The 15316-nt window shown below is 49.6% G+C and overlaps 1 protein-coding gene across 1 annotated transcript in view; it reads right to left on the bottom strand.

Moving 5' to 3' along the window:
• The window catches only part of Gcn1 (GCN1 activator of EIF2AK4), a 63580-nt gene that overhangs the window by 11570 nt on the left and 36694 nt on the right, over positions 1–15316 (bottom strand). Inside the window, exons 34-44 of the mRNA XM_059248774.1 lie at positions 14001–14247; positions 13307–13428; positions 12419–12533; positions 11316–11495; positions 7079–7299; positions 3827–3895; positions 3530–3668; positions 3245–3441; positions 2924–3066; positions 851–968; positions 530–745 (exon numbers count right to left, since the gene is read on the bottom strand). Coding sequence (XP_059104757.1) covers positions 530–745; positions 851–968; positions 2924–3066; positions 3245–3441; positions 3530–3668; positions 3827–3895; positions 7079–7299; positions 11316–11495; positions 12419–12533; positions 13307–13428; positions 14001–14247 — 1767 coding nt within the window. The remainder of the gene's footprint in view (positions 1–529; positions 746–850; positions 969–2923; positions 3067–3244; positions 3442–3529; positions 3669–3826; positions 3896–7078; positions 7300–11315; positions 11496–12418; positions 12534–13306; positions 13429–14000; positions 14248–15316) is intronic.

The raw sequence follows: 15316 nt of genomic DNA, 5'->3' as shown, positions 1-15316 counted from the left end.
TCTCTGCCCAGCACACCAGCTCCATCTCAGACCCTGTCACTCCAGCTCCAAGAGCCTTGCCCTGGCCTTCCACAGGCCGTGTCTCATCACGGCGCCTCTGCACCTAAGGCAGACCCATGGGGCAGTTCTGACGTCTTCCCGCCTCTCCAGCTGGTCACTGCTTACTAACTGTTCATATTCAAACATCACTTTTTCTAAGAAGCATTTACTGACCCCTCACTAGGCCATGTGCCCTTACTGTGGGCATGAGTGTGAGTTGCACTTACCACAAACACATCTGACACACACACGTGACTATCTGATCAATATACATCTCATTAACAAGGATAAGGAGGGAGGCTCCTTTTCTTCCCATTGTGTCCACAGACACTAGGCCACAGCATGGCACACAGTAAATATCTGCTGAACGACTAAATAACTAATTAAATGTTCCTGTCACAGAGGGGACACTTGTGTCCCCCTCAAACTCTGTAGATCCAGCTCTCTAGCTAGGCTCTGGGAAGAGGACCTTGGGGTCCAGCAAACTCACCGTTCTTTTATCTGCACATGTACTAGCCAGAAAACCCAGAAGGAGGCCAAAGAGAGTGGGCAGGATCTCACGCAGCGTGCGGGGCGTGTTGGAAACGACAATCTTCCACACATGTAGTGACGCCTGCCTCACCACCAGTTGAGTGTCTGAGCGGCCCATGTAGAGCCCCGCCAGGACCCGGTTCCGCCGATCAACCCCCAGGGCAGTGATGATTGCCTGTAACCCACAGAACAGACAGAACGCCGGTGGTGAAGCCTCCAGAGCAGGGCATTGGGGCATCGCTCCCACAGGCACGGGAAGGAGCCCAATGCCAGGCCTCACCTTGTTCGACTGAGCAGTTCCAAAGTTATCATCCTCAGAGGCCGTCTCTGTGGTCATCTTCCCAGTGACCCCGGAGATGTGGAACAGGAGGTCCCCAAGAAGTTGAACAGAGCTGAACCTGAAGGCAAGAACTAACTCATAAGGGACGGTGTTAGGTCTGACCCAACACTACAGAGACTTAAGACTTCAAGGGAAGGTCCCCAAAACATCCACAGTAGCTAGCTCAGCATGGGGACAGGAAGACAAGCTTCTTCTGCTCACACTACCTCATGCATTTCCCCATTCTTCTACTAGTAAGCAAGTTCCTTCAGTCATGAAAAAGAAGGGCCGAGTGCCACCATTGGCACAGCACCTGCCCAATATGTAGGCTATCTTGGATTCAACCCCCTGTACCACACAGGGGGAACAAAGAATAAACTATTGTTTTAAAAGTATGTATAGAGGCTTGAGAGACAGCTCAACAATTAAGAGCACTAGCTGCTCTACAGAGGACCCAGGTTCAGTTCCCTGCACCCACAGGGTGGTTCACAACCATCTGTAACTCCAGGGGCTCTGATGCCCTCTTCTGGTCTCTTTGGCACCAGGCACACATATGGAGCAGACACATACACATAGGTAAAATATTCATGCACATAAGGTAAATCTTTTCATAAAATGAAGAGCATGTGTGACCCAGGCACAAGACACAGACCTACAGTCCGAGGACTCTAGGGGTGGAAGGAGGGTTGAGTCTGTGGCTAGCTTGGGGTCCATAGTGAGTTCAAGGCTACTCTGAGCTACATACTGTTTCAACAAAACAAATCAAACCCAACCAAAGTCCTCTGTGTGCACATTCTCTATCTTTAAATCAATCTCCAGTTTTTTGGATAAGCAAAGCTTCGGACGGGGACATAGCTCAGTGGTGGAGCGCTTGTTGGAATGTGTGAGACCCTGGGCTCCATCCCCAGCACTGCCAAAAGCCAAAGACAGAAACACACTATAGCCATCTGGGGTATGACGTCCACTTTGCTGGTTGTAACCACAATTTCTGGCAGACAACCTTCTGTATAGAGCTTTGAGCACCTGACTACTGCATTCTTTGAATAAATTCCAGAAGTACAATGTTAAAATAAAAGAGCACTCTCATTTAAAGAATGGTTTCTTGTTGTCGTTGTCTTGTTTTTTGTTTTTTTTTTGAGACAGGGTTTCTCTGGGTAGTCTTGGCTGTTCTGGAACTCGCTCTATGAACCAGGCTGGCCTCAGACTCAGATCTGCCTGCCTCTGCCTTCTGAGTGCTGGGATTAAAGGTGTGCACCACCACCGCCCGGAACAGGAGAACGTTTTTAAAAGGGGCCTGGAACAAAGACTGCTACAGTGCTGGGCATGGGGGTGCACACCTGTAATCCAGCACCAGAGAGGCTGAGGCAGGAGACTCCAAGACTGAGGCAGTCTGGCTACAGTGAGTTCTAAGCCAATCAGGGAGACCTTGTCTCAAAAAACAAGACAAGAAGCCGGAGATATTTCAGTTGGTAAAGTGCTTGCCAAATACTCATGTAGGCATGAGGGCATGGGTTTGATCCCTTGTACCCATGTAAAAAGCCAGGTGGATCCCTGGGCCAGGCAACCTAGCCTAATCAGCCAGCCCCAGGTCCCAGTGAGAGATCCCATCTCAAAAACCAAAGTGGGCCGGGCGGTAGTGGCTCACGCCTTTAATCCCAGCACTCGGGAGGCAGAGCCAGGCGGATCTCTGTGAGTTCGAGGCCAGCCTGGGCTACCAAGCGAGTTCCAGGAAAGGCACAAAGCTACACAGGGAAACCCTGTCTCGAAAAAAAAAAAAAAAAACAAAAAAAACAAAAAACAAACCCAAAGTGGATGGTTCCTGAAGAATGAAACCCAAGGTTGACCTCGGGCCCGTGCGTGTGAGCACACACACACTGGGAGAAGGGGGAACTAACTCTGCTACAGGAAAACAAGAGTGATGATCTGTCTAAAAGCAAAGGTGTAGAGACAGGCGAGAGTTCTCAACTACGTGAACTCAACCGGGGTTTCCGAGATTCCAAGTTGGAGCCGCCAGCCTTTGGGGCCCCTTCTCACCGTATTCTCCAGAGGTCATCAAAGAGGCCTTGCTCCAGCTGGGGCAGTAGCAGGGCAATGGCTGTCTCAGCATACATCGAGATGACCCGTTGGCCTGCACGCAGGGCGGTGTCACGAACAAACTCATTCTCATCAGCCAGAGCCTAGACGTGCAGAGAGCCATCAGCCAGGGCTGCCTCTTCGGAGCACCCAGACCCACAGGAAATGGGGCTTTCTGAGGAGCAGGATGGGGACTCCTGCCACTTGGCCCCAAGCTAGCGCAGGAGAGCAGTAGCATCCTCACTCACTTCCTCCCTCCTCAGGGGTGTCACTGGTACCTACTTTGAGAATACAAGGGATGATGGGTCCCACATAAGGGGTAAACTTGTCCCCAAAGGTGATGGGCAGGTAGTTGAACATCATGATGTAGCCATCTCGGACATGGGGTGCGATGTCTACTTTGCTGGCTGTAGCCACAATTTCTGGCATCAATTTCTCCAACTTCTCTACTCCTAAGCCAGCCATTACCTCAGCCAACCCTGAAGGACAAGAAAGGGATCAACTCGCTGGACCGGAAGCCCCTCGAGAATATTCCGTGTCTGGCCCCTGGGCATGCTCTGGTCTTACCTTGGGCGGCGCCTGAGCGATCCACAGAGCTCTGCTCATAGGTCAGCGTCTCCATCAGCCATGGCAGCAAGTCCTCAAAACACGACTCCCCCATGCCCTTCACCATGGCCCCAAGAGCCTTTGCAGATACCGTGCGCACCTGTCACGGAAGCAAGAACAGAGAGGGTGAGGAGATGTGGCTCAGGGAGGGCTCACACAGGAGCAGGGAAGACCCCAGCCTACCTTCTTCTCCTCCCCTGAAAGGCACACACATGGTCTGGGGGGAATTTCTAGATACTGGGCTACACCCAGACTCACCTCAGGGACAGGGTCCAAGAGCGAGGCTTTCAGGCCAGGTGTCACACTAGGTAGGTAGGGAGCCAAGTCCTGTAACAACACAAGATGCGACTCAGAGCCCCAATTCCAGTCTTCTCCAGGCCCCTCCACTGTGACCCTGACATCGCCATTCTACGGTCAGAGTGACAGGAAGGGCCTCACAGCTCACAAAACGTCTGGGTAACTGGGTAGGACACCTCTTCTGGTTGTTTCCTTGAAGGAACTGCTCAAGGAAACACACAAAGGACCCCTCCAACCCTGCTTAGCAGGCTAAACAGCCAGAGGTCCAGTCCAGCAGAACCCTCCGTCTCTTTCTTGGGGCCGTGGCCCACCCAGATCCTGAAATCCTCAGGAAATTATCTCTGGTACTTTGTTGTCAGAATTTCATTATCATCCTTTCTTTTTCAACCTTAAAATGTTTGTCTCTTGTTATAGCATTCAGATTTAGGGAATAATCTTCAAAACAGAAAATGCCTTCTGGGGCCAGCAAGGTGGCTCAGTGGGTAAAGGAGCCTGCTGCTAAGACTGAGGATCTGAGTTTGATCCCCAGGCCCCACATGGTAGAAGGAGAGAGCCAACTCCTTCAAACTGTCCTTTGACCTCCATATTTGTGCAGGGGTGTGTGTGTGCGCGCGCACACATGATATTAAAATGTAATTTAAAAGCTAAAATATAAAACTGCAAGGCATAGTGGCATATGCTATTAATTCCAGCATTCAGAGGCAGAGGCAAGCAAATCTCTATGAGTTCAAGGGGAGCCTGGTCTACACAGCCAGTTCCAGAAGAGCCAAGACTACTTATTGAGACCCTGTGAGTGAGTGAGAGAGAGCGAGAGACAGAGAGAGCGAGAGAGCGAGAGAGCGAGCGCGAGAGAGAGAGAGCGCGTGTGTGTGTGTGTGTGTGTGTGTGTGTGAGAGAGAGAGAGAGAGAGAGAGAGAGAGAGAGAGAGAGAGAGAGAGAGAGGACCCAGAAGGACAAACATGGTATATACTCACTTATAAGTGGATACTAGATATAAAGCAAAGAACAATCAGACTGCAACCCACAGAACCAGGGAGGACATATATATATTTATATGGCAGGGGGGACCCTAGGATGACTGTGGCTTATAGTTAAGTTTGGATTTTACTCAATCACTGGGCAAGCCTCAATGAAACATTTTACTATTAGGATAAGAATTTGTACTGCATCAAGCTCATGATAGAAAAAAAAAATTAAATAACAAACTTTTTAAAAAAGAAAGAGGTGCCGGGCGGTGGTGGCGCACGCCTTTAATCCCAGCACTCGGGAGGCAGAGCCAGGTGGATCTCTGTGAGTTCGAGGCCAGCTTGGGCTACCAAGTGAGTTCCAGGAAAAGGCGCAAAGCTACACAGAGAAACCCTGTCTCGAAAAACAAAAAACAAAAAACAAAAAAAAAAAAAAGAAAGAGGAAGCCATTCTTCCTATTTATTTACTTGTTTGTTTATTTATTTATTTGGGGGACAGGGTCTCACTAAATAGCTGTAGCTGGCCTGGGACTCACTCTGTAGACCAGGCTGGTCTTGAACTAACAGAGTACTGGGATTAAAGGCATATGTCACGACATCTGGCTTATAATAACTCTTAAAATAGGAAAAAACAAAAATAGCTCCCCTCCACCATGGGATACTATATAACAAGTAACTTATGTAAATATGGCACACAAACTTGTTGGGGTGTTAAATACTACTAAATTATCATTTGGGGGAACCTTATAACTTAAGAAATAATGTTCAGGAGTGTAATGTTCTTTCTCTTTCTCTGTTGATAGGGTCCTGGTACGTAGCCCGGGCTGGCCTAGAACTTGTCATGTAGACCAGGCTAGTCTTGAACTTGTGGCAATCCTCCTGCCTCTGCCTGAGTGCTGTCTATAAAAGCATGTGCCATCACACTTTGCAGTCATGTGAAAACATCGACAGCAACGTCTCTCATGCTGGAGGAGACCTGTGGCATTTTGTTGCTGTTTTTCTGATTTTCTTCCTGCGACAAGGTATTCCATGTAATGCACACCAAGTGGACCTCTGTGAGTTTGAGGCCTGCTTGCTCTACAGAGAGTGTTCCAAGATGCCAGGGCTTCTCAGAGAAACCATGTCTTGAAAAAACAAACAAACAAAAAAGGTATTTTGTATGTATGGATGTTTTCCCTGCATGTACATCTGTGCACAACAGACATCTCAGGGCATTGATCTCCCTGGAACTAGAGTTAGATGTCTGTGAGCCACCACATGGGTGCTGGGAATCAAACCCAGGTCAGGGTTCTTCACTGCTAAGTCAGCGGTTCTCAACCTTCCTAAGGCTGTGACCCTTTAATACAGCTCCTCGTGTTGTGGTGACCCCAATCTATAAAATTATTTCATTGCTACTTCATAATTGTAATTCTGCTACCGTTATGAATCGTAATGTAAATATCTGACATGCAACCCTGTGAAAGGGTCATTCAACCCCTTCCCCCACTCCAAAGGAGTCACGACCCACAGGTTGAGAACCACTGTGCTAAGCCATTTCTCCAGCCCTTGGGATTTTGTAATCCTCCTGTCTCAGCTTCCTGAGTGCGGAGACGACAGGCGTACATCACACATACAGTTTCAAGTTTTTTAATTTCCTAAATTGTCTAAAAGAAATAACCTCACTTAGCGGGGCATGGTGGTGCACGCCTTTAATCTCAGCACTCCGAAGGCAGAGGCAAGCAGGTCTCTGAGAGTTTGAGACCAGCCTGGGGTACACAGAGAAACTCTATCTTGAAAAATAAAACAACAACAACAAAAAAAAGAACTCCACTTTAACTTCTTTTGTGTATCAAGGCAGAGCCGTGGTGGATGGTAAAATGCCAAATGCAAACTCCTGGAACAAATGAATAAACAAAGCAAATCCCCAACTAAACTTAACTCTTCTAAGAGGCTTACAGAAGCACATACTCCCAATCAGAGAGCACTCCAATGAAGGAAAATTGCAGCTGCTTGGCGAACACTCGTGAAAGGTCCGAGGGGAAGGCAGTCTGTTCTCTGCCCAGTGTGTAGCAGAGGCCACGGAGACAGACCTTGGCCAAGCACAGTTAGTTAAGCCCTTGAACCACTGCACTCCGGGAGATGCCCAGATTTCCACCTCCCACCCTAAGTGGCCCAGGGTTCCCTGCAAACATAAGCAGAGACAATGCCCACATCCTTCCATGTCTGCTGTGGACTGGAACTTTGCACCCTAAGCCAGCCGGGCTACTACCTTCTGGTCTGTCAGGGAGTACATGTTGCCAATAATCTGCGCCGCCATCTTCCGTGTGTCTGTGGAACGGTCCTGGAAGGCTCTCTGGACAATAGGCATGATGAGCGCCAGGGACGGGGCATCAATGAAGTGAACAAACTTGGTGTCCAGCAGGGTCTGCAGGCATTTCTGGGTCTTTCTTGATGGGTCCGTCAGGGCATCCAGCAGGACCGGGGCAATGGCTACATGTCAGAGGGGAGATGCTGGTCTGTACAAGTCTGGGAAGTGGCAGGGCCTTAGGGAGAGCAAGAAGACTGGGCGCCTCAGCTGGAGAAGCCAGTCTGCCTGGAGGAGCAACCCGTGCTCCACAAGAAGAGAAGGTGGCAGCTGGCAGGCACCCTCTACACTGTAGCTGAGACTGGACAGGACATCAAGGACTAGTTTCCAGAGGAGGAGCTACAGCCAGTACAGAGCTACCCAGGCACCAGGGGCTTTCCTGTAACCAGCAACCAAATGGTGAGTTCATGGAAAACAAAAACAAAAGTTTTAGACACTGAAGGCCCAAGAGCCAATGGCAGAAATAAAGCACTCAATACTTAAAGCAGCCAAGGACCAGATAAAATGACTTCCATATAAACAGCCCAACAGGAAGATTCCAAGGAGTGTCTGGTCTATCTTCTTCACATACCCAGGCAATTTAGCCCCTGAAGACACGTATCAGCCAACAAGAAATTAATAACTTAATTATAAAACAAACAAATGATATGGGTAGATAATTCTCAAAAAAGATATGGAAATAACCAAAAATGATATAAGATGTTCAAGTCACTGGCCTTTTGGGAAATGTGAACCCAAACCAGAAGGACAGGAAGCAGAGGCAGCCAGAGCTCTGTGTTCAAGGCCAGCCTAATCCACATAGTGAGTTTTAGGCCAACCAAGGCTACATAACAAGACCTTGTCTCAAAAAACTCAAACACACCCCACAAAGAGATGCCACTCAAACTTGCTAGGATGATATAAGCACAAAGATAACGGTTGTATTTATGTATTTGTGTGTACACACACACACACACACCCGCAGTAATAAAAAATAAAGAAAAAGAGGCTATTGTTTTAAAAGTGGGGGGCATGAGAGAGGGTAGCTGAAGGGGTTGGAGGGAGGAATGGGAGGGAAACGTGATATGATTCTATTTCAGCTAAAACACACGTTTAAAAAGGTAAGTGCGGGCACCTGAAACCGAAGCCCTCCTACCCCGCTGCTGCAGGATCAACGGTGCGGCCACCAGGACACTAAGTCCACAGGGAGTTCCAGGCTAGCCTGAGCCAGAGTGAGCTACTGTCGCAATATAAACCAAACCAAAACGCTGGCAGAGTGTGGGGGCAGCACACGCCTTTAGTCCCCGCACTCTGGAGGCAGAGGCAGGAGGATCTCTGAGTTCTAGGACAGCCTGGTCTACTGAGTCAGTCCCAGGACAGCCAGAGCTACACAGAGAAACCTTGTCTAAAAAAAAAAAAAGAAACCAATACACTGTATGTGTAAATATGTACAATTTTCACTTAACAATTTGCCTCAAAAAGTCTGGAAATTTTAAATAAACTTTAGAGGCTAGGAAGCCATGGGAGGGAAGCCTTAGGGAGAGGTGACAGAATATATATGACATGAACACAGGAGGGTAAATACCAGGGGCACACAAGTTTAAGCAGGGTGTAAGAGTACAGAGAAGGGGAAGGAGGGAGGGCATGAGGGAGGACTAACCAGAATTAAGGATATGATATAAAGTCATATGGAAAGCCACTGTTCTGAAAACTAATTTTAAAAATTAAAAAAAAAAAAGTCAAGCACATGGCTCAGACCTATATCAGCATTCTGGAGGTTGGTCAGGAGGGCTGCCCCAAGTTCAAGGCTAGCCTGGACTACACAGTGAGACCCTGTTTCAAAATTTAAAAAAATAAAAATAAAAATAAAAGAATGTTTAAACCAAGGTATGTATCCTTACTAGACTGCATGTCTGCTTTACCAATGACAGAGGTGGGCTCGAACCTCCCGCCATGAGGAGCACTGGTAACCGCCTCCTTGGGGTGTTACACACTGTGTCTTACACACCGAGGCCGTCACACTCTGTAGGACACTGAGAACCAAAGCCCTCCTCGGTGTGCAAGCCGCCTTCCCTCTTCCCTCTACCCTCTCCCCTCCCCAAGGAAGGCTTTCCTGCTCGGGACGAGTCAAGGGACAGGAAGGGGGGAGGGGAGCGGGGGAAGACAAAGGAACAGGAAAGGCAGGCACGGGAGAAAACCAACACTCCAGTCCTCTCCTTCCCTTACAAACAGAACAGGAGGCTGAGTGTGGCGCTCATGTATTCGCATTTGGAAACCAGAGCACGTGGATCTCTAGGTTTGAGACCATCCTAGTTTTTTTTTTTTTTTTTTTTAAGATTTATTTATTTATTATGTATACAGCATGTATGCCTACAGGCCAGAAGAGGGCACCAGATCTCATTACAGATGGTTGTGAGCCACCATGTGGTTGCTGGGAATTGAACTCAGGACCTCTGGAAGAGCAGTCAGTGCTCTTAACCTCTGAGCCATCTCTCCAGCCCCGAGACCATCCTAGTTTACAGAGACAGGTCAGCCAGCCAAGGTTACACAGAAAGACCCTATATCAAAACAAAAACAGGGATGGAGAGGACTGCTCTTGCAGAGGACCAAGCTCAGTTTCCATATCAGGAGGTTCACAATCACCTGTTAACTCCAGCTCTGGGGGAATCTAACCTGTGCCACCCCCACCCCCACCCCTGTACTCACAGACACGTATATGTATACACACACACAGACACAGGCCTTAAAAATAATACAAATAGCCAGGCAGTGGTGGTGCACGCCTTTAATCCCAGCACTCAGGAGGCAGAGGCAGGAGGATCTCTGAGTTTAAGGCCAGCCTGGTCTACAAAGTGAGTTCCAGGACAGCTAGGACTGTTTCAGAGAAACCCTGTCTCAAAAAAACAAAAACAAAAACAAAACAAAACAAACAAACAAACAAAAAATAATAATAATAATAATACAGATAAATCTGGAAGATAGAGCTAGGCATGTGGCACACACCTGTCACCCTAATACTTGTTGGATAAAGGAAGCAGGAGGTTGACAAGTTTGAAGCCATCCTGGGCTACATAGTGACCCTGTCTCAAAACAAAACATAAACAGTAGCTGGGAACACAGCTCAGTGGTAGACCACTCATCCAGGATGGGCATGCCCTGGGTTCCACCCCCTACACACGCATGCACTGGCCACAAATCATTTCATTTCCTAACGAAACATACATGTCTAGTCATTTCATGGCTCCATTCTATGTCCCCGGCACCCATACTCAGAGTTGAAGCTTAAAATGACGCAAGTGATAACGTCAATCAAGGTGGCGGCTGGCTTTTGTCGCCAGCCCTCAGAAAAGAAACACACTACGGGCTGGGACATAGCACAGTTGGTAGAGCCCACGCTTAGCATGGACAAAAGCCTGGACTAGTGCTCAGCGCTGTCTAAACCAGGTGTGGTGAAAACTCCTATGATCCCAGGACTTGGGCAATAGAGGCAGGAGGGTCAGAAGTTCAAACTCCTCCGAGGATGCTAGTCTGCACACACAGGCCAGCCTATGCCAGAGACCAAACTCATACTAAAGGATCCATCTGGGCCAGAGAGATGGCTGCCGGTAAAGGCACTTGCTACCAAGTCTGAATGGAGTTCCATACGCAGGATGCACACGGTGAAACCATGGAGGAAACCAATTCTCATTAACTGTCTGCTGACTTCCACACGTGCCAATAATGGACACTTGTGCCTACATACATACATACAACACTAAAAAAATATTTAAAAAAAAAAAAGAAAGAACAAGGCTAATTCTTTTGCCTGATGAGGACAATTCCAAAGAACTCAGGGTTTCTGATGGTGCTGGTGTGCGGCAGGCTGCCAAGGAGTCTGCAGATCTCACAGCTCAGCCAACTACACAGGGTCTCTCAGAGCCCAGCTGCTGCTAAGCCAGTGACTCGGTGCCCCTATCTATGAAGCCAATGACCAGTGGGAGAACTATCTGCTTCCCAAGTCCCTTCAACTATTTAGTCAAAGGAAAGGGCTTCCCAGAAGTAAGGTTATTTCAACACGGACATATTTGTCCTCAGAGGGCCGTGGTCTCAGCCGACACTCCCTAGAACAAAAGGAGAAGGTAAGGGGTGCAGCTGGAGTAAGTGCCCCACGGGAAAAGCATACCCAGGATCTCCGGGTTCCTGATGACAGAGCCAATCTGCCTGAGTGCCTGCTGTCCCGCCTTCTGCACTTTGACGTGGGAGTCCGTCAGCACCTCTGTGAGCTTGGGCACAATGTTGGGTAGGCAGGATGACAGCTGCTTAGGAGCACAGTACGCCATTGCCCCGAGTAGCTCTACCGACCCTGCAGACAGAAGACACGTGTCCAGCACTGAGCCACTCAGCCCTGGCCAGCAAGGCACTGTGCTGGCTATAGGGGAGGGACACCCAGCTTGCTTCCCTGCAGACTCTTCAGTCCCTGGAAAGAGGCCCACTGCACCATGGGACTCCAGGTGAGAAGCAGGCAGTACAGGGAAAGAGATGACACCAGGATGGGTGTCCTGGCTAGTTTATTGTCAACTAGACATAAGTTAAGTCATTTGGTGAAAGGAAACCTCAATTGAGAAAATGCCTCATAAAATTTGCCCATAGGCAAGTCTTAGTACATTTTCTTAATTAGTGATTGACATAGGAGGGCCCAGCCCATGGTGGGTGGTCCCATCCCTAGGTCCTGGGTTCTATAAGAAAGCAGGCTGAACAAGCCATGAGGAGCAAGCCAGTAAGCAGCACCCATCTATGGCCTCTGCATCAACTCCTGCCTCCAGGATCCTGCCCTGACTTCCCTTCCTGATGGACTATAATCCCAAATTTCTTTTGGTCATGGTGTTTACCACAGCAGTCGAGATCTAACTAGGACAGTAGGGAGACCTGATTTAGTCCTGTGGGTGTTCCTAGGTTAATCACTGGATTTCTCCGGCCTCAGTTTCTTCATCTCCTATTTGTGCTGTTTCAAACTGAAAGGCAAAGCCTGAAGAAACAGAAGGGAGGCCATGCAGGAAGGTCCCAGGCCCTGACCCTCCCAACCAGAATGGCTCTAGTCTGCTTGTTTTAGAAGGTTCCAGATCACAGCTTTCAAGATCAGGATTTCCTCAGAGCTTTGGCTTTTGCTGACAGTGTACCCGAGCTACTCTGCCATGTCCACAAACAAGAGCTGTGACGACCTACATCCCTGCTGAGGGTCATTTCCGGAGCAGGAAGCTGAGATAGACACAGAGGGGGTGGCCTCACCAGCTTTAGTCCGCCAGGACTCCTCCTCCAAGGCAGCTAACAAGGACGGGAGCACCAACTTCACGCCATGAGCACTCAAGTTGCTCATCACAGCCTTGGCACAGTCATCTGCAGCCTCAAGGGAGGAGAAAAGACATTCAGGGGCCTCCTCGCCTGGCAAGCACTGAGGCCTGACACTCACCCTAGTGTCCCTACACTGACCAGGACTGTAGTTGTGTCAGACCCTGTGCCCAGGTCCAGAGGAACAGCCAAAAACACATCTTAAAAAGCTTCAGTACTAGGAGCTGGAGAGCTGGCTCAGCAGGTAAGAGCAATTTGCTTGGGATAGGCAGTGGTGGCACACAACTTCAATCCCAAGACTTGGGAGGCAGGGGCAGGCAGATGTCTGAGTTTGAGGCCAGTCTAGTCTACAAACTGAATTCCAGGACAGCCAAAGCTACATAGAGAGACCCTATCTGGAAGGGAAAAAAAAAGAGCAATTTGTTTAGCAACCTGAGGACCAGAGCTAGGATTCTAGTAGCACACAGTAGGCCAGGCACGTCACACATATGCCTATACACAGCTCTGAAAGAGTCAGAGACAGGATTGCTGGGGCTTGCCTGCTTCCAGCCCTAAGAAAATGTGAGGCCCCAGTTCAGGGAAAGGCCTACCTCAAACTAGGTGAATGATACAGAGGAAAGACAGAGGACATGTGACATCCTCTTCTAGCTCCCAGTCCACACATGGGCATGCTCACCGACAACTACGTAACACACACGCACACACAAATCAAGTCTTCAATGTGTGAGGCAAGCAGATATCCACAGCAGTAACCAGTGTGCCAGGTACAAGCCGAAGGGCCTCTGGCAGTGGGGGCTGGGACCCGCCTGGGCGCAGTTCCGGACTTACCTCACGTACGTACTGGTTCCCATCCCCGAAGCACAGCAGCAGATGGGGCAGCACGTGGACCACGTAGGGCTCAAAGAGCTTCCCCAGCATGGTGCAGAGCATCTCGAAGGCAAACAGCGCTCCTGGGGAAAGGAGGACAGTGCTGGGACACGGGGGCCAGCACCCGCCCGCCCGCGCCCGCGTACCTCCTCAGGCTGTGGCGGCTACAGGACTGAAGCACAGCAGCCTGTCTCAGCACTCAGGGCAGGGGTGCGGCCGACCGTGACAGGCAGGGAGCTTCCAACACTTCCTGGTACCAACAACTACAAAGGCCAAGCTTCGCCCAGCTAAGGTGCGCTATTACAAGTCAGAAAGTAGGCAGGGAGACAAGCCTATAATCCTAGCACTCTGGAGCCTGAGGCAGGAGGACCACCAAGTTGTAGGTTATGCTTGGCAACTTAAGAGATCCTAACCTTGAAATATTAAAGTAAGGGCTGGTATGGAGTTCAGCAGTAGAGCAGCCTGTCTAGCACGGGTGAGGCCTGGGGTTCAGCCCCAGGAGTGCAAGAAAGAAAAAGGGGAAAGCGCAGGCCACCCCCCCCACCCCCCACCCCCGACAGACAGGGCTGGGATGGGTCACACAGTCCCGCCTCCCTTCCTCTGCAGTGTGGGCCCAACTTCCTGGGCTGTCAGCACCGAGCTCCGGGACACCCACCCTCTCGCCTTCGGAAATTCTTCTTGTCCTGGATGGCATCGGTCAGCGCAGCCATCATTTCCTGCTGCTTCAGAGAGAGGATGCCCAGGCCTTTCACCAGGCCCGCCAGCCCGTAGGCAGCCCCTTTACGTTCTGCATACTTGTCCGACTCCAGCAGCTGCTGCATGAGCCGCTGAATCATGCCCCCAGCATCCTCCTTGACGGCAGGTACCAGAGGTGGCAAGCAGCTGGCAACAGACTCCTGGACCTGTGGGAGGGGCGTCTCATCAGTGCAAGCAGCTCCATGACGGGTGTTGCTGGGGGCCCGCACAGCAGCACTGTCTCCCACCCAATCTTAGCCACTGCTCAAGTGTCTGAGCATCAGAGAAGCAGTGCTTCCTACAGACTCACGACACATGCTCCCCAGGGTACGTACTGCAGTCAGTGAGTGACAAGAGCAGTAGCCCTACAGTGCTGCTTCCCGTCTGAACCACAGCTTCTTAAACTGTGGCTCACAGCGCCCCCATGTAATGTAGGGACTGTGAGGAATTAGGAAACAGTAAGGGTTTCTGATGCACAATGGCCAAAATTAACTCAAAATCAAACACGTAAGACTGAGGTGCCCCTGGCAATGCTCAGGCTTGTCGCCTAGAGTGACCTCACCGCAGCCTCGGTTCTGAACACATGACCGCACTGTCCCGAGAGTGCTGTCACACCCCCCAACAGCAGTGAACCCTGCCGCAGCCCCTCAGCTCCTGTTGAGATGACATGTGTCGGGAACGGCAGTGTCTAACTGTACCTATGAGGTTTTCTGCGCTCAGAGAAGCGCCGTGGCTCAATTACAGAAAACAGACTTGTAGCGTTTTCCTCTCATCATTCCTCAGTGTGTAAGTGTCCAACTGCTGTAGCTGTGGATCACACTGTGTTAGAAGGCTTAATTTTTTTAAGACTATTGGAGTTGGGAGTGGTGGCACATGCCTTTAATCCTAGCACTTAGGAGGCAAAAGCAGGTAGATCTATGTGAGTTCAAGACCAGCCTGGTCTACATTGTAAGTTTCAGGCTAGCCTTCATAAATAAACAAATAAATAAAATAAAAATTGATTGAGTTGATGACCCAAGCTTTATAAAAAATTATTCTATAAACTTTGACTTGACATTAAAACAGAATTTCCCGGGATGGAGAGATGGCTCAGAGGTTAAGAGCACTGACTGCTCTTCCAGAGGTCCTGAGTTCAATTCCCAGCAACCACATGGTGGCTCACAACCATCTGTAATGAGATCTGGCGCCCTCTTCTGGCCTGCAGGCATACATGCTGTATACATAATAAATAAATAA

The sequence above is a fragment of the Peromyscus eremicus genome, chromosome 23, assembly GCF_949786415.1.
Source record: "Peromyscus eremicus chromosome 23, PerEre_H2_v1, whole genome shotgun sequence".
NCBI classification, from domain to species: domain Eukaryota; kingdom Metazoa; phylum Chordata; class Mammalia; order Rodentia; family Cricetidae; genus Peromyscus; species Peromyscus eremicus.
The sequence above is the reverse complement of the archived record's forward strand: the minus strand, read 5'-3'. Positions and strand labels throughout refer to the sequence as shown.